A 17125-nucleotide genomic window follows, 5' to 3' on the forward strand; every position below is an offset into this window, starting at 1 on the left:
ATTCCCGGAATCCGGGCTTCAGCGGACCCCTGGGATTCAGGGACTCTGGGTCCCGTCCCTGTGGAACCGCGGGTCCCTGCCTCCCCTCAGGGGTCTGCAGTGTCAGGGAAGCCAGGCTCATTCTCCACTAACCACGTTCTGGTGCACGGTGGCGGGCGTGCTGCCGGGAGAGCACAGAGAGGTAGGGCCCAGTTCTCGTGGTCGCCTCTAGGATGGCTTCCTGCTGAGGCCTAGGAATTCCCCTGTGAGGCAGGGGCTGCTGGCAGTCACCCGGTGTCCCGTCTTTTGCCAGGGGCACCGTCTCCAGTGAAGGACTGCATCTCAGCCCCTCTTTGCAGCGAGTCTACAAAGTCTGCAGCTCTCAGGGTGTGAGGGGCCCATCTTTGACCCATGGCCCCTCCCAGGGGCTCTGCTGCAGGCAGGAGAATAAACCCTCTCCCAGCCTGCAGGTGAAAGCAGTGCCAAGGAAGGCTGCGGAGCCTGGGCCTCCTGGAGCAGTCCTGGCTACCAATTCTTTATTCCTCACCCAAGGATATGTTTCCATTGATTTTTTTAAGAGAGAGTGGAAGAGAGAGGGAAAGACAGAGAGAAACAACCATGTGAGAGAAACACATTCGGCTGGTTGCCTGCTGCACAAGCCCTGACCAGGGCCTGGGCCAGGGAGGAGCCTGCAAGCACAGTACATGCTCTTGACCAGAATCGAACCTGGGACCCTGAGGTTGGAGGCCTATGTTCTATCCATTGGGCCAGACCAGCCAGGGCCTGGCTGAGGTTTTTATGTGACCAAGTAGCAGGGAAAGAAACCTCTCTTGGTGCAGCCAAGAGAGCCTCGTGGCCAGCAAGCATCCATTCCACTGAACATGAGCGGGACTCTCTCGATTGCAAGCAACAGAACATCCACCCAACAGAGAGGAGTCACCTGCTCGTTCTCCACACTCCACCAGGACAACAACAAAGGGCGAGAACGAGCTTCAGCGCACATGGCCGTGAAGGGGAGAGGCTAGGAGCCCGGAACCACAGGGACACGGGGTTCTGCTTGGCGGTCCCAGGAGGCTGCGTCTTCAGTCCTCAGTGGAGAAGGGGAGAAAGAGGTGACTGCCCCAACGCCTCAGCCACTGCCCGGGAACATCCACCTGGAGGTTGGCATCCGGGTGGGGTGGCAGTGGAGGGCTGCTGGAAGTCTCTGTGGGAAGCAGGCAGTTCTCCAAGCACCGCATCAGTGGACAGGAGCTTTATCCTTGGCAAGGTGAGTCTCTGTGCCAGGAGGAACCGGGAGCTTCGTACTGAAAATGGGTGCCCATCCAGGTGGAGAGACCCTCAGTGACCTCCATCCAGTGGCTTTCAATCAGAGGGAGGGTCTCTGGGGAACCTTTCCAGCCCAAGTAAAGAGCTGCTCACATTCCCACACCTTGGTGGGGCGTGCCCGTGGAAGGCTCAGGAGGCCACAGTGTCAGAACCTCCAGGCTGCCCTGCAGAATCTCTGCCGGATTCTCAGTCGGAGAGACACTGGTGGCACAGCTCCTCACGTCTCTGGCCATCTCTCTCCTGCTCCTCAGCCCTGGGCACTCCCCCTCGGAGAGGGACCCACAGTGGGAGCCACAGTGCTGGTCCGTGATGGCGGAAAATGGCACAGCCAGTCCTGAGGCGAGGGGAGCATAGTGGCCCAGAGGGGTGTGGAAGGAGGTGCCCCTGGACCAGGGCAGCGAGGAGGGCATGTTTCCTAGCAGCCCTGCCCCCCCCCCCCATCCTCCTGGGCCCCGCGGCAACTTCTGGGGCAGTCTGAACACCACAGGGCAACTCCGGAAGCACGGGCACAAGAGGAGCAAAGCGCCGGGACCGGTTTGGCTCAGTGGATAGAGCGTCGGCCTGCAGACTGAAAGGTCCCAGGTTCGATTCCGGTCAAGGGCATGTACCTTGGTTGCGGGCACATCCCCAGTAGGGGGTGTGCAAAAGGCAGCTGATCGATGATTCTCTCTCATCGATGTTTCTAACTCTCTATCCCTCTCTCTTCTTCTCTGTGAAAAATCAATAAAATATATTAAAAAAAAAAAAAAAAAGGATCAAAGCAGCATCGGAAAGATACTGCGTCGGGACAGCCCGCGACTCACCTCCGAAAAGCCGCTCACATTCCCAGGGCATGCCGCCGTTGGATGGGTGTTGTTAAATGACCTGTAGGAAACCACCCCACCGGGCTGGCATGGCACCGGGGTTGGGATTGGCGCAGGACCCGAGAGTCTCAGGTTTGATTCCCGTCAGGGCATGTGCCTGGCTTGCAGGCTCGATCCCCAGCGTGGGGCGCGCAGGAGGCAGCCGGGCAGTGATGGTCCTGTCTCATGCATGTTTCTCTCTCTATCCCTCCCTTCCACTCTCTCTAAAAACCAATTTAAAAAGAGAAAAGGCCCAGCTCCCGCTGCTACTGAAGCTGGCACCTCCCCAGCGGCTGAGTAGCCGCCACATGGTTCTTCCCAGCCGGGGGCCTTCCGGGCGGCAGGCGCACAGCTCCCTCCCAGCTGCTGCCCGTGCTCAGGAGATAAAATGTTTTCCTCATGAGTCAGGCAACTTCAAGGGTGTAGGGAAGGCTGGAGGAAGGTCAATGGGGGAGGGGAGAGGGGAAGGAGATATATGTACTACTATATGTAATATTTTAAACAATAAAATAAATTTTAAAAAGATAAAAAAGGAGTGAGGACTCAGGGGAGGCGCATGGAGGGCCTCATCGGTGTCAACCATCTTCGTGCCAGCCCCCATCCGACTTTTTTGTTGTTGTTGTTAAAATATATTTTATTGATTTTTCACAGAGAGGAAGGGAGAGTTAGAAACACCAATGAGAGAGAAACATTGATCAGCTGCCCCCTGCATACCCTCCATTGGGGATGTGCCCGCAACCAAGGTACATGCTCTTGACCGGAATCGAACCCAGGACCTTTCAGTCCGCAGGCCGATGCTCTATCCACTGAGCCAGACCGGCTAGAGCCTGCCCTACTCTCCTGAGCATCATTTGCAGCAGGAGGAAAGGTAAATGAGAAGGAACATTTTTCCAATTGAAATTGTGCAACGCTTTCCCTGGCCTTAGGGGTGGCCTACTGTTTGGAGTGATTTCCTCCCAGGCCTTTGGCACATGGCATGGTCCGGGGTAGCCTGGGGGGCAGGGGGGCAGAGCTGTGTTCTCTGCCGGGATTCTGCCAGACCTGGGCCTGTCTGGGGTGCCCACCAGGTGGGTCCTAATGAGCTGGCTGTGGAGCCCCCTGTCTGCGCCTCATCCTGAGGGAAGGAGACTGGATCAGCCTGAAGAGATTCCAGGAACCATCTGTGGGGCGCTGTGGCTGTCTGGGCTCAGCCCTGTGGGCTCTGAGTGGGGCTGAGACCTCAAAACAGGGATTTGAGTGCAAATGGTTTATGCAGGTGGCGCCAGGGAGCACGGACGAGGGAGGGAGGCTGAACTGGGCAGGACAGGCAGCCAAGCAAGGGCCCAGAACCAGTGGGTTCGTCCTGTGGGCGCCTGCACTGCCCTCAGGCCAGGAAAGCTAGGCTGTGAGGGCCGGGCTTTCTCTGGGCGCGGGTGCCCGCCGCCTCTCGCCCGCTCTGAGCGCTTCCTGGTGGTGCGGCTGGGCTTCCTCGTGGCCGTCCACGGGGGCCAGCAGAAGTCTTAGCGCTCCTGTTTCATTTATTATTTATGTAAGTGAATCCTTAAAAATATTTTTTATTGATTTCAGAGAGGAAGGGAGAGATAGAAACATCAGTTATGCGAGAGAATCATCGATTGGCTGCCTCCTGCACGCCCCACCCTGGGGATCCAGCCGGCAACCCGGGCCTGTGCTCTGGACCGGAATAGAGCCCAGGAGCCTGCAGTCTGCAGGCCGACACTCTATCCACTGAGCCAAACCAGCCAGGGCAGAACCCCTATTTTTAATTTAGTTTACAACTCATCCTTTTAAAAAACAAACACACAACTCCAGAGAAGGACACCTCACTGGCAGGAAAAGGCCTCGGTCTGGGGGTGAGTGGAGACTCAGGGACAACCCAAACCCTTGTCCCCAGGCAGGAGCTGGTGACTGTCAGTTCCGTTGGCTTTCCCAGTGGCACTGGGTTCCGTCTCCTCCCCCTGCAGTGCCCCAGCCGAGGAGCACCTGGCATCGGGCACGGCCTGGCGGTTTGCGTGCCAGCCTCCCCGGGAATCCCGAGGCAGCGGGGCGGGCTGGTGGCAGTCAGTGGCTGTCCAGTGCCCCCAGGAGGAGGGCAAAGGGCTCTGGGGTCCATGGAGCCAGTGCACCCTGGCTCCCCTTCACCGGCCTCCCAGCCGGAACCTGTATCAGCCCCCAATGAGTGAGGGGCAGAGGCCACCGAAGGCCCCTGAGTGGCCCTGGGTCACCAGCCCATCCTTGTCAGCCCAGGCCCCCCTCCCTGCATGACAAGGCAGGTCGGAGAGTGGGGGACCAGGAGCCTCTAATTCCCGCCGTCCCAACCAGGCTGCAGGAATGAGGACAGGGAGGCGTGTGCACGTGACCTTTATTTCCCAGGCTTCCCGGAGCTGAGGGGGGGTTCCGGGGGGTTCGCCTGGGGGGCGTGTTTTCCTGGCTGGTCCCCTCCAGCCCCGGGCCCTGCCGGGGGAGAGGGAAGGGCCGCCTTTTTGGAACCTCCCAGCAAGGCGCCCAGAGCGGACCCCACGGAGGCCAGGAGGATGTTGTACGACGTGGAGAGTCCCGCTGCCCCTGGGGGAGAAGAGAGGGTGCGCGTGGGGACCCCCCGGAGGTCCGGGCCCAGAGACCCCGCCGGGTCCCCCTGCAGGTCCTGACGCCCGCAGGGTTCTGCTCTGGGTAGCGGATGCTGGGGCAGCAGAGAGGAGATGGCGAGCTCATGGGAAGAGGGGGCAGAGGGACCACAGGCTCCCCCTCACCCCCTTTCTGGTCCCCCCTCACTTTACCCAGGCGGCCCCTGAGGCCCCAAGAGTGAGCGGACCCAGCGGGACCCACAGCCAGACATCACTCACCCTGGGCTCCTTCCTGTCCCCTCTGTCCCCGAACCCCCTCTTCCCCCGCCCCGCCCCAACCTCACTCCGGAGCCAGAGAGGACAGGCAGGAAGCCCAGGCCCACCCCCGCCCGCCCCCCAGGCCCCACCCCGCCCGCATCCAGCCCCCCCCCGCCCGCACCCAGGCCCCCCCCCGCACCCAGGCCCCCCCCACCCGCACCCAGGCCCCCCCCCGCCCGCCCCCAGGCCCCCCCCGCCCGCACCCAGGCCCCCCCGCCCGCACCCAGGCCTCCCCCGCCCGCACCCAGGCCCCCCCCCCCGCACCCAGGCCCTCCCCCCGCCCGCACCCAGGCCCCCCCCCCGCCCGCATCCAGCCCCCCCCCCCGCCCGCACCCAGGCCCCCCCCGCCCGCACCCAGGCCCCCCCGCCCGCACCCAGGCCCCCCCCCCAGGCCCTCCCCCGCCCGCACCCAGGCTCCTACCCGCGGACTGCAGGACGGCCACCAGGCTGCCGGCGGGGACGCCGCCCCCGTGGGCGATGGCGGCCGCCGACATCATCTTGGCGGCCAGGGAGGAGGCGGCGATGCCGGCGCCCGTGAAGCCCGCGGCGCCCAGCAGCAGCGGCGCGGCGCCCACGGCCAGGGCTGCGGGGAGGCGGGCGGTGGGCGCGGGGAGCGGGGCGCACCCCTCGGCGCCCTGTGCCCGCGCCGGGCCAAGGGCCGGGAGGGTGCGGGCGCTGTGTGACCCCGGGACGTCAGCGGCCCTCGCTGGGCTCCGGGGGGGGGGGGGGGTGTGTGTGAAAGAAGCCATTGCACCCCTTCCGCATGCTCACCCCCAGGAAGCGCCAGAGGAGCAGCTAGTGGGACCAGGTAACGCCCGCGGGGGGCTCTCCCCGCTAAGGCTCCGCAGGCGGGTGGGTAAGAGCCCCCACCCCCATCCCCTGTACCCCCACCCCCCTGTACCCCCATCCCCTGTAACCCCCTCCCCTGTAACCCCTCACCCCTGTACCCCCTCCACTCCACCCCCATCCCCCTCTATACCCACCCCCCTCTACCCCCATCCCTGTAACCCCACCCCACCCCCTGGTACCCCCCCATCCCCTGTACCCCCACCCCCTGTACCCCCACCCCCTGTACCCCCATCCCCTGTCCCCTGTACCCCCACCCCGTACCCCCCGTAACCCCACCCCCTCTATACCCACCCCCACCCCACCCCTCCCCCATCCCCCCCCACCCCACACCATACCCCATCCCCTGCACCCCCATCCCCTGCACACCACACCACCCTCTACCCCATCCCCCTCTAACACACCCCCACCCCCCTCTACACACCCCCACCACCCCTCTACCAACCCCACCCCCTCACCCCCACCCCCTCTACCACCCCACCCCCCCCCTCTACCCCATCCCCTGCCCCCACCCCCCCTACACCCCCAACCCCTTCGCCACCCCCATCCCCTCTACACCCCAACCCCACCACCCCACCCCCCTCTACCCACCCCCTCACCCCCCCCACCCCCTCTACCCCCACCCCTTCTACCCCCATCCCCCTCTACCCCCACCCCCTCTGCCCCCACCCCCTCTACCCCCATCCCCTGCACCCCCACCCCCTCTACCCCCATCCCCCTCTACCCCCACCCCCGCCCCGCCCCAAGATGAGGGCCCGCAGGGCTGGCGATGGGGGACCCAGTAACTCACCTCCTCCGACCACAGCGGCAGCCGCTTTTTCTGGGGACACAGGGGAGGGGGGTCAGTTAGCTGTTGGGGGGAGCGGTGGGATCGGGGAGGCGCCCCCCCCCGCCCCAGGCCGCCGCCCCGCGGGAAGGCAGACTCACTGATCATGGTGCCAGCTCAGCGCAGGACGGGGTCCCTGTGCGGCTTCCCGGCGACCGAGGGCGCCCCCCGTGGCCCAAGGCCGCACCGCACCCCGCCCTCCCCGCACACACCCCGCCCGCTCCCCGCCCGCTCCCCGCCCCCAGGGCACCCCGCCCGCTCCCGGCCCCCAGCACCCCGCCCGCTCCCGGCCCCCAGCACCCCGCCCGCTCCCCGCCCGCTCCCCGCCCCCAGGGCACCCCGCCCGCTCCCGGCCCCCAGCACCCCGCCCGCTCCCCGCCCCCAGGGCACCCCGCCCGCTCCCCGCCCCCAGCACCCCGCCCGCTCCCCGCCCCCAGCACCCCGCCCGCTCCCCGCCCCCAGCACCCCGCCCCCCCGCCCCCCCCATCTCCGCCCGCCCCCCGCCCCCGGCACCCCGCCCCCCCGCCCCCCCCATCTCCGCCCGCTCCCCGCCCCCAGCACCCCGCCCGCTCCCCGCCGCGGTCCCGTGCGTTTGGGTCTCCCCGTCGCTGGCTCTGCCGGGAGAAAAGCCTAAAACGCCGGGAGCTGAAGCCAGGGGCGGGGTTCCAAGTTGTATCCGCCCGCCCCCCTTCCCCCCAACCAAGAAAACCAAGCGGCCGCAGAATTTCACCTCGCGTCATTTCATTGAGGCGCCTTTCCTTCCAGGCGCCTCGCCAGGGCACCCGTCCCAGTCCCTGTCTGAGTGCAGACACTCCCGCGCCCCCTTTGGGAGGGTCCCCGGACCCCACACTTAGGGTGCAGCGGGAGCCCCCCTCTCCTCTCCTCTGCCGATGGAGTCCGCTCGCACCAGGGTGGACGCACTGACATTACCGCCCCCTGTGGTCTCACTCCTGTGGCCTCTCCTTTTGTTGCTCAGTGTCTCCAGCTTTGGCTACTGCCGGCCTTTTAGTGGGTTCCTGTGTCTCTTGGACACCCACCCCATCATGGAGTGTGAGTGTGTGTGTAGGTGTGTGCATGTGTGTTTGTGTGAGTGTGTGTGCATGTAGATGTATGAGTGAGTGTATGTGTGTGAGTATATGTATATGTATATGCGAGTGTATGTATATGCATGTGTGTAGGTGTGTGTATGTGAGAAAGAGAATGTACGTGTGTGTATGTGAGAGAATGAGAGAATGTGTGTGTAGGTGTATGACTGAGTGTAAGTGTGTGTAGGTGTCTGTGTGTAGGTGTGTGAATGAGTGTGAGTGTGTGTGTAGGTGTGTAGTTGTGTGAATGAATGTGAGAGTGTGTGTATGTGTGTGTGTGTGTGTGTGAAGCTTCCTGACAGGCCAGCACTCTGTGCTGCTGCAGGCTTGTTTTGCCTCTGCCCTTCCCAGAACTGAAGCCCGGCTCCCTGGATGAGCAGGTGTTTGACCTAAACATCTGCAGCTGGGTGTTCCTGTGACCCGGCTGGTGCTGCCTCTCAGCCTCCACCTGTCACCCACCCGCCTGATGCTCAGACCCAGCCCAGGGCAGCAGTATGTTACCTATCAATCCAGGGCTGCCTATAGATTGTTTGAAATTCAAAAGCACTTTGTAATATCTCTTCTATCCTGAAAGGGAATTCATACATAATGTCATCTAGGTACACACCATATACTGCCAAAACTGTAATATAAAAGAGAAATAAAAGTTATTTATCTCAATACTTATGTGCTCAAGCACTAGGAATAATAAAACAGGAGGTATAATATATCAGTTGCTTCATTTGAGTGTAGGTAGTAATACAATATATAACTGACAGTCATGAATTTTTTATATTTGACGTTGAAACAGGGGTTAAGGAATGTATCTATAATCCCTGCCCCTGAACTATGTGTATGCACCCTGAGTGTGCTGCTGCACACAGACTGACTCAGGTCCATGAGGGACATCGCTACTCAGAGCATCGTTTTCTGAAGTTGTCAACAGATCTTGGTAATGTCCAGGACACCTCAAAATACAGTGTCTCCCTGGTTTGCAAGATAATCACAATTCCTGGAAAACTCAATCTCTATTTAAACCACATGTGTCAAACACAAGGCCCGCGGGCCAAATCCGTCCCGCCAGGTCTTGCAATGTGGCCCGCACCGCGCTGTCATCACTGCACTCCGCTGCGTTTCCATCACAATGACAGTTTATGACTGTTCAGTAAACCATTCGGCCCGCGATTTAGGCTGGATTTTAGATTTTGGCCCCTTCTCTGATTGAGTTTGACACCCCTAATTTAAACCATGCAGAAATACCTATGGGCAAAATGTGGAGAAGTTCTAGGCGCGGGGAACTATGAATTTTTTGTTCATGTGAAGGGGCCTCTGACATCCGTCCAGGACAGCTTCTAGCTGTGAGTTCTGTCCTGGGTAGGTCAGGACCTCAGGCATCCTGACCCCTCTGTGCCTAATACCAGAGCACCCCTCCATCACTGTGGCTCCTAAAAACAGGCCATCAAATTCCACAAATGTCCCCTAGAGGGCAGTACCACCCCAGTTAAAGACGACCATCTTAGAAGGTAACTAAAAACCGAGGCATGTTTGTAATTACAGTATTTAAAGAAAAAAAAAAAGCCAATGATATTATTTTTTGGAATATTTTAAGAATAATTTGTGTATATTGAATATCAGTGCACACAAATTTGGTATATGTAACAGATTAATTACGATTCCAACTTTAATGGTGTACAGCACTTCTGGGAGAGATTTAATGGTGGTTATAAAGACGAGTATTCAAAATTGTATATGTTTATTCTATTAGATTTATAGTATTCACCATGTTCATAGGAAGGCTTTGCTTATTAGAAACAAATGCAGTGTTTAAAAATGGAATTATAGGTATATGCTTAAAGAGGAGATTGGTTTTGTTAATATATATTCAACCTAAACTACTTAGGGGATTTACAATCTTTAATTGTAAAGATCCTCTTAGATTTATAGATACCGTGTTTCCCCGAAAATGAGACATCCTCCAAAAATAAGACCTAGCGCATGGAAAGATAAGACATCCCCTGAAAATAAGACCTAGCGCATCTTTTGGAGCAAAAATTAATATAAGACACTGTCTTATTTTCAGGGAAACAGGGTAGAAGATTAAGGTTTTAACCAGAACTTAATAAAAACTTAAGGATATTAGCTTTTTAATTTCTATTTCAATAAATTCAATGTTAATTTTAAAAAGAACCCAAGCCACAAATAGACTTACTGTTTATAAAAGCTACTTTCGAGGCTAGCCTATAATCCAATATATACCACCCACTTTCTTCTTTAAAAAACTAATTTTACTAATTTCAGAGAGGAAGGGAGAGATAGAAACATCAATGATGAGAGAGAATCAATGATCAGCTGCCTCCTCCATGTCGTCTATAGGGTACTTAGCCTGCAGCCTGGGCATGTGTCCTGATGGGGAATCGAACCGTGACCTCTTGGTTCATAGGTCGACGCTCACCCGCTGAGCTACACTGGTGGAGCCCATCCACCTTCTTAGTCTCTCCCCTGAGCAGTGCCAACTGGATTCGGCTCTGGTCTCCTGGAATCTGTAAATGAAGACCATACACTTAAACCAAGCACAAGAAAAGCACTGAACCAGACAGGAAAAGGTTATGGATTTGAATACATTAACATTAAGAAACTACCATCATCAAGAATAAAAGTACCTGCTGAGGTCAAACGCCACCATGCTGAGGGCGGCATAGAGGGTACTGAGTGCCTTCCGGACCCAGGCCCCAGGCCTCGGGCTGCCAGGGGGAGGGTGCACCCGGCTTCCTCCCCACCCCCAGGTCCTCCCCTCTCCTCCCCTCTCCTCCCCGCGGTCTCCTCCCGGCCACCCGCGGGTATGCCATCCAGAAGCCAGTCCGGCCCAGCCAAGAAGATGACCCGCCCCCTTCCACGCTCCTCAAAGATCACCAGGACGTCCCTGGAACTGACAAGGTTGATGATGTCGTGAAAAGACTCTTGTCCTTGGAAATGGGGAATCAGAAGGAGAAGCTAAAAGTCAAGAAAGAACAATTGATGAACAAGGTTGTGGCAAACCCCGAGGACACCAGCTCCCTGGAGGCTCGAATTGTTGCCTTGACTGTCAAGATCCAAAATTATGAGGAGCACATGCAGAAACATCAAAAGGACAAAGCTCACAAGCGCTATCTGATGATGAGCATTGACCAGAGGCAAAAGATGCTCAAAAATCCCCGTAAGACCAACTACAAAGTCTTTGAGAAGACATGCAAGGACCTGGGGATTGGGTACATCTTCCCCCCTATGTACTCCCAAAGAGCCCACCGCGCTGGGTGGCCAAGAAGGCTCTGTGCATTCGGGCTTACCAGGAGGCTCAAAAGCTAAAGAAGCAAAAAAGGGCCTTAAAAGCAGCAGCAGCTGCACAGAAACAACGCCAGACGAACCCAATAAGCTCTTCCCAAGCTGCACCAGAGGCAATTAAGGAAAACTAATAAATTTTGTTCAAGTTAAAAAAAAAAAAAAAAGAATAAGAGTACCTGATCACACTTAAAAGAGACTAAGGAAAAATTACAGACAATTCTATGCCTCTATATGACAGTATAAAGAAAATGGACATGCGTTGAGATATTCACAGACTGACCCAAGAAGAAATAGGAAACCTGAAAAAATAAACTAAATTAAAGTAGCAAATAAATTGATTCAGCTCTGGGCAGCAGGCGGAGAGCGGGAGACCCTGGGTCCCACCTGTTAGAACCCCTGCTGCTACCCCATTAGGCCTTGAGGGACTGAAGGCCAATTTCCAGAGCTCCATTCCTGCTCATGCGCGCCCTCTCATGGCAGAACGGTGGCGCAGCAGCTGCCCCGGGAAGTGCGGAAGGCCTAGGCTTGGGCCCTGGCATTCCATTTCAGGGGCCAAAGCAAGCCGCAGGCAGGGTCAAGCTCCAAGTGAAGGAGTGGGGACTTCTCTGCCCACAAGGAGGCCGTGGCAGGGTGTGAGTACAGAGGGGGTAAGAAACTGGGGTGGTCCTTCAATCCCCCACCCTCGGCGGTGCTCACAGGTACTTGGCCAGTTGACCCACCTGCTGACCTGCCCATTGCCTAGGTTTGGAGGGTGCCCTCAGGGGCAGTGAGCCGGCTGCATGGCTCAGCGGTGGAGCGTCGACCTAGGAGCCAGAGGTCACAGTTCGAGTCCTGGGGGTGGGGATATTCCCTGAGTTGCGAGTTGCGGGCTCCCCAGTGTGGGGTGTGCAGGATGGCAGACAATGATTCTCTCGCCAATCAATGATTCTCTTGCATCATTGGTATTTCTAGCTCTCTCTCCCTCTCCCCTCCTCTCTGAAATCAATAAAAAATATATATTAATATGTATAAAACTACTGCCTGTGAGAATTTCCTTAACTAGATTTCCTCAGAGGCTCTGTTGGGAGGGCAGAAAGCTCAGAGGGCCACGCTGCTTGAGAAAAACAGACGAGCTTTTTCTGAAAACAAGTCGCCACCACCACAGAAGCTCCGGCCGCCAGGAGCCGAACACTGTGGATCGGGGTCCGAGGCGTGGACTGGAAACACGGATGAGCAGAGCCAGGAACACGCAGCTGCCAGGGTGGCGGCCACGCACAGGCCCGGGCACAGGGAGGCGTCCAGTGCAGCCGTGACTTCTCCCGAGCAGCCATTCCCAGGGCGATGCCCCTGGCTGCCCGCTCCCCGCAGCCCGGAAAGCTGGTGTTTTTAAGCCGGTGTTGACTTGGACGGGAGCCCGCCGGGCCTGACGCCGTCCGTTTCCGGCATCGCCGGGAACTTTGGGAACACAGCCAAGCGTGCGCGGCCTCAGGTTGCATCCAGTTTGCTTCATGGCCCGGCCGGTGTGGCTCAGGGGCTGAGCGTCCCCCTATGAACCCGGAGGTCATGGTTCCATTCCAGGTCAGGGCCCAAGCCGAGGTTTGGGGCTTGGTCCTCAGTGTGGGGCCTGTGGGAGGCAGCTGATCAACGATTCTCCACCATCAAGGATGCTTCTATCTCTCTCTGCCTCTCCCTTCCTCTCTGAAACTAATAAAAATGTATTTTAAAAAGTTTGCTTAGTAAAAAACCAGCCGACTCCTCCCTCCTCCACCGCTCACTTGCTGGCCTCAGTCCTGGGCCTCCAGGTGCCTACATGGGGTGCTCAGTGGCTAGGGGGCAGTCTGCAGACCCTCCAGCCCAGGGACATGGGGATGCTTGGGGTCCCGGCCTTTTCTTTCCATCTGTGGTGGCCACGCTCTAACCACTGAGCAACCGGCCTGGGCCATCATGTGACAGCATGTGACGGTGCGTTTTCCAGCAGAGGAGCCCCAAGGCCGCGCAGGCGGTCGGGGGCAGAGCTGGATTTGAGCTAGAAGCGCCACGCGCCGTGCTGCACCTTCCTCCCGCCAAAGCACACGCGTGTTTGCATGTCACAGTGCTTCCTGCACACGGCCTGGGGTCTCAGCAAGACACCCACGCAGAGAAACAGAGCGTCCCGAGGAGCGGGTCGGGAGGCCCTGGGCCCTGCGTGTCGAGCAAGCTCCCAGGGGATGCTGGCGCCGCGGCCCGCGGGCCGCACTCCGAGCTCCGGAGCGGCGCGGCCTGCAGGGAGCTGCCGCGGCACCGTTCCTTTTTCACTTTCTAACCTGCACCTGGTTTTTATTTTTTATTTGTAAAATAATATATCTTATTGATTTTTTTACAGAAAGGAAAGGAGAAGGATAGAGAGAAACATCGATGAGAGAGAAATATCGATCAGCTGCCTCCTGCACACCCCCTACTGGGGATGTGCCCGCAACCAAGGTCCATGCCCTTGACCGGATTCAAACCTGTAACGCTTCAGTCCTCAGACCGATGCTCTATCCACTGAGCCAAACCGGTTTAGGGCTCTCCATTGATTTTAAGAGCGAGGGAAGGGAGAGGGAGAGACAGATGGAAACACTGATGTGACAAAGACGCATTGATTGGTTGCCTCCTGCGTGCCCCTACCCAGGGCCCGGTGCATGCCCTTGGCTGGAATCAAACCCAGGACCTTTCAGTCTTCAGGCCGACGCTCTATCCACTGAGCCAAACTGGCTAGGGCTAGCTAGTCCTCTTTTTTATTAAAAAAATATATATATATTAAAAAAAATTGATTTCAGAGAGGAAGAGAGGGGGAGGAAGAGAGAGAAACATCTACGACGAGAGAGAATCGCTGGCGGCCTCCTGCACCTCCCCTCACCCCCCCCCCCCCAACAGAAGGTCACGGTGCCCATGTGGGGAGGGCAGGGGGCCACGGCAGCCAGGCTGCACTGCGCCTCTTGATCCTTGCCACAGCCCCTCCGGCTGGCAGGGCAGAGCTAGTACATTTGTATTTCACAGGTGAGGAGGCTGCAGTCCAGAGAGATGGCCTGACACGTTCCTCGCTCTAAGACGTCACTGCGTGAAGCCCCGGGGCTCCAGCCTGCCAGGTACACCTCGGCAGCTGCTGCGAACCATCCTGTGTGTTTGTGTCCCCCACGCCCTGCCTGGAGAGCGCCCTGGCACTGCGGGCACTGTCCTATTATCCCAGGTCCCATTGTTCCTGGCCTAGTGAGGTGCCCCAGTAAAGCGAAGGCTGGGCGAGGTGGGTGTGGCCGGAGTCAGAGCACGCACACAGGGGCTGGGGTGGGGGGAAGGCGCGTGGCTTCCTGGCGCAGGATCGAGCGCGCCCTGTGGGCTGGCCTTGGCGGTGGAAATGGGCCGAGTAAATAATACATTGAAACAGCAGAGGCTGCCGCCCGCTGCCAGGAGGTCTGCAGTGGCAGAGAGGCCGGGGCTGTGGGCTGTGCCAGGGGCGCCCGGAGAACTCCAGCAGGCGGGGCGGTGGAGGCCAGGCGTTTAGCTGCTGGGGTTGCTGTCAGCAGGGACCTGCTTTTCTCCGAGGGCAAAGCTTGCTTTCCTTCGGCCAAGAACCAAAACACTCAGAGCTGCCGATCTAGGCAGGAAAAGAGGATGTGCAGGCGCTGGGCTTCGAAGCGGAATTCAGCTCAGCCCATGCGCTAGAGAAGCCTCCACTTTCCTGAAGTGGAACGTGGTGGTTGGGCTGGGTGGGCATGGAGCCCTCCCATCTCTTGGTGCTTTGGGAAATGGCCGCTGGGATCCAGAGGGCCCCGTCCCCCCATGCTGGAGGAACTCAGTCCACCCCATAGAGGTTGGTAAGCGGAGTCCTCGTGGCCACAGAGACAGGGAAGTTGGGGCCGGTGTGAGGGCCCGGCTGTGCACACGCTGTCCCTCCTCTGCCCAGCGTCTCACCTGATGACCCCCTGCTCATGGCAGAGACAGGGTCCCAGGAAGAAAGGGAGCTGCCGGGAAGGGGGAAGGGGACAGACAGAGAGACCTACAGATTCAGGTAGAAAATGAACTAAAAGCGTAACACTTACTGGACCCTCGTCGCATCCCGGCATTGCCGCTGTCTCAGCTGATTCTCACGGCAACGCCATGTGGCCGGCAGTCCTCATCCCCGGTAACGGAGGGAGGAAACTGAGGCTCGGTGGGCTGACCTGCCCAAGGAGACAGCAGAGTTGAGGCGAGGACCCAGGTGTGCCTGATGCCATGCCTGAGCTCTGGATGCCCAGCGGCAGGGGTTCTGAGCCGCAGTGGCCAGGGACCTGGGGGCGCGGAGGGGGGGGGGGGGGGGGGGGGGGGGGCGGGGGGGGGGGCACCTAGGATGCAGGTTCCCAGTGCCGCTCCAGACCTGCTGAGTGAGACCTGGGGGTGGCGCTGAGGAATCAGAACACGAAGGCACCTGGGAGCGCTTGGTCGGAGTGAGGCCAGAGAGGGAAGGGCGTGCCCAGGCCCGGGGCTGGGAGGAACCGGCCCTGTGGAGAGGGCGTGCACAGGGCACCAGCCAGGGTACAAGGGCAGCCACCGTGTGATGGCAGCTCCTCGGAACCTGTGCTCCAGGAAGAAAAGGGGGAGAGGCAGCGAGGAGCTTTAACCGGGGCATATGCTATTTCTTTCCGGCATTTTTGCCTGCAAGGCCAACCCACTTCCCAGCCCAGTCACCAGGGTAACCATCACCCCCACCTCGACAGGCAAGGGTGTGCCCAGCTCCTGGCACCCACACTCCTCGGGGACCAGCCCTGTAATCAGCCTCCCGCTGCTGCTGCCTCTGCACACGGCAGGAGACAGGCAGCCCACCCGGTTCTGCAGACACCCCCCCCCCCCCATGTGCTCACATGTTTGCTGCCCTCGGCCGCTGCTCCCAGGACACATGTGCAATCTGCCGGCTGCGTGCCAGCACCCTTGGGGGTGGGACATCCTTTGTCCCCCTGGAGGGGGCAGCTGGAGTGGAGCAAGTTTGCCCAGTGACCTCAGAAGAGGGGCTGAAGCCTCAGAGGGAGGAGGCTGGAGGAGAGGCAGTGCCCTGGCTGCCAGCCCAAGGCCCCCTGAAGGCAGCGCCCCCTCAGCACAGGCCCCGGTCTGACCATGCAGGTCAGAGGGCTGGGTGCCCTCCTCCCGGCACCCCAGAACAGGTGCACCAGGCCAGGCTGCAGGCTTCAGGAAACCAATGCCACCGCAGGGCAGGCCCGGGTGCCAGCCCGCTCCTTCCTCAGTTGCTGCAGCCCATCGCTTCCCCCTGCTCTCCTGACCGGTCCCAGACCCTGTGGCCGCCTCCTGCTCACCTATGGCTGCCCTCGCCCCAGCGCCCCTCCTTGGACACATCCTAGGCTGTCCGTCCGATGCTCTGGGTCCCCCCTGTCTCCCAGCCTCTGAGCCACCGACTTGCCCAGCCCTGGGGTGTTGCTAACTCTCTCTCTGCCCCTGCAGCCTTCCTCCCAAGGGGCTGGTCTGGCTTCTCCAGAGACCAGGTGCAGGCGGGTTGACTCCCCAAGGGGCCAACTTTGACCACAGCCAGAGGAGCCTTCCCGGCCTCCTTCCCACGGGGAGTCCCCCTGCTCCCGCACAGCCTGTCTGCTGTCTGCAGGGTGCCATGCAGCGGGGAGTCCCCCTGCTCCCGCACAGCCTGTCTGCTGTCTGCAGGGTGCCATGCAGCGGGGAGTCCCCCTGCTCCCGCACAGCCTGTCTGCTGTCTGCAGGGTGCCATGCAGCGGGGAGTCCCCCTGCTCCCGCACAGCCTGTCTGCTGTCTGCAGGGTGCCATGCAGCGGGCCCCTGGCTGTGCCTCTGCGGCAATGGGGGGGAGGGGATGGCGTGGCAGCCGGTGCAGGTGCCTGTGGATTCGCTCCCCGTCCTGCCCGCCTGCCTGCTCTCTGGCTGCCCTGGTGACCTGGCAGGAAGGGTTAGCACCGAAGCTTTGCCTGATGGTTTTCCAGAGCCTCTGGGCCGAGCCAGCACCTGGAGTCCAATGGAACAGATTCCGCGTCCCCTTTACCTCGCCCGGCTCCCTCCTCTGACAGAGCAGCTGAGGCCCAAAGAGACTGTGTGG

At 59.5% G+C, this 17125-nt stretch overlaps 1 protein-coding gene and 1 pseudogene across 1 annotated transcript; one reads left to right on the forward strand and one right to left on the reverse strand.

The window, feature by feature from the left end:
- Window positions 1-4489: 4489 nt before the first annotated feature.
- LOC118712236 (interferon alpha-inducible protein 27-like protein 2) lies at window positions 4490-6895 on the reverse strand. Its single transcript, XM_036425800.2, has 4 exons — window positions 6800-6895; window positions 6663-6692; window positions 5448-5609; window positions 4490-4709 (listed from the first exon to the last, which is right to left on the reverse strand). The coding sequence occupies exons 1-4, from the start codon at window positions 6804-6806 to the stop codon at window positions 4507-4509; spliced, it is 402 nt and encodes a 133-aa protein (XP_036281693.1). The 5' UTR covers window positions 6807-6895; the 3' UTR covers window positions 4490-4506.
- Window positions 6896-10443: 3548 nt separating this feature from the next.
- Window positions 10444-11244, forward strand: LOC118712234 (annotated as a pseudogene).
- The last annotated feature ends 5881 nt before the right edge of the window (window positions 11245-17125 follow it).

The sequence above is a fragment of the Pipistrellus kuhlii genome, unplaced genomic scaffold (genome assembly GCF_014108245.1).
Source record: "Pipistrellus kuhlii isolate mPipKuh1 unplaced genomic scaffold, mPipKuh1.p scaffold_m20_p_85, whole genome shotgun sequence".
NCBI lineage: Eukaryota > Metazoa > Chordata > Mammalia > Chiroptera > Vespertilionidae > Pipistrellus > Pipistrellus kuhlii.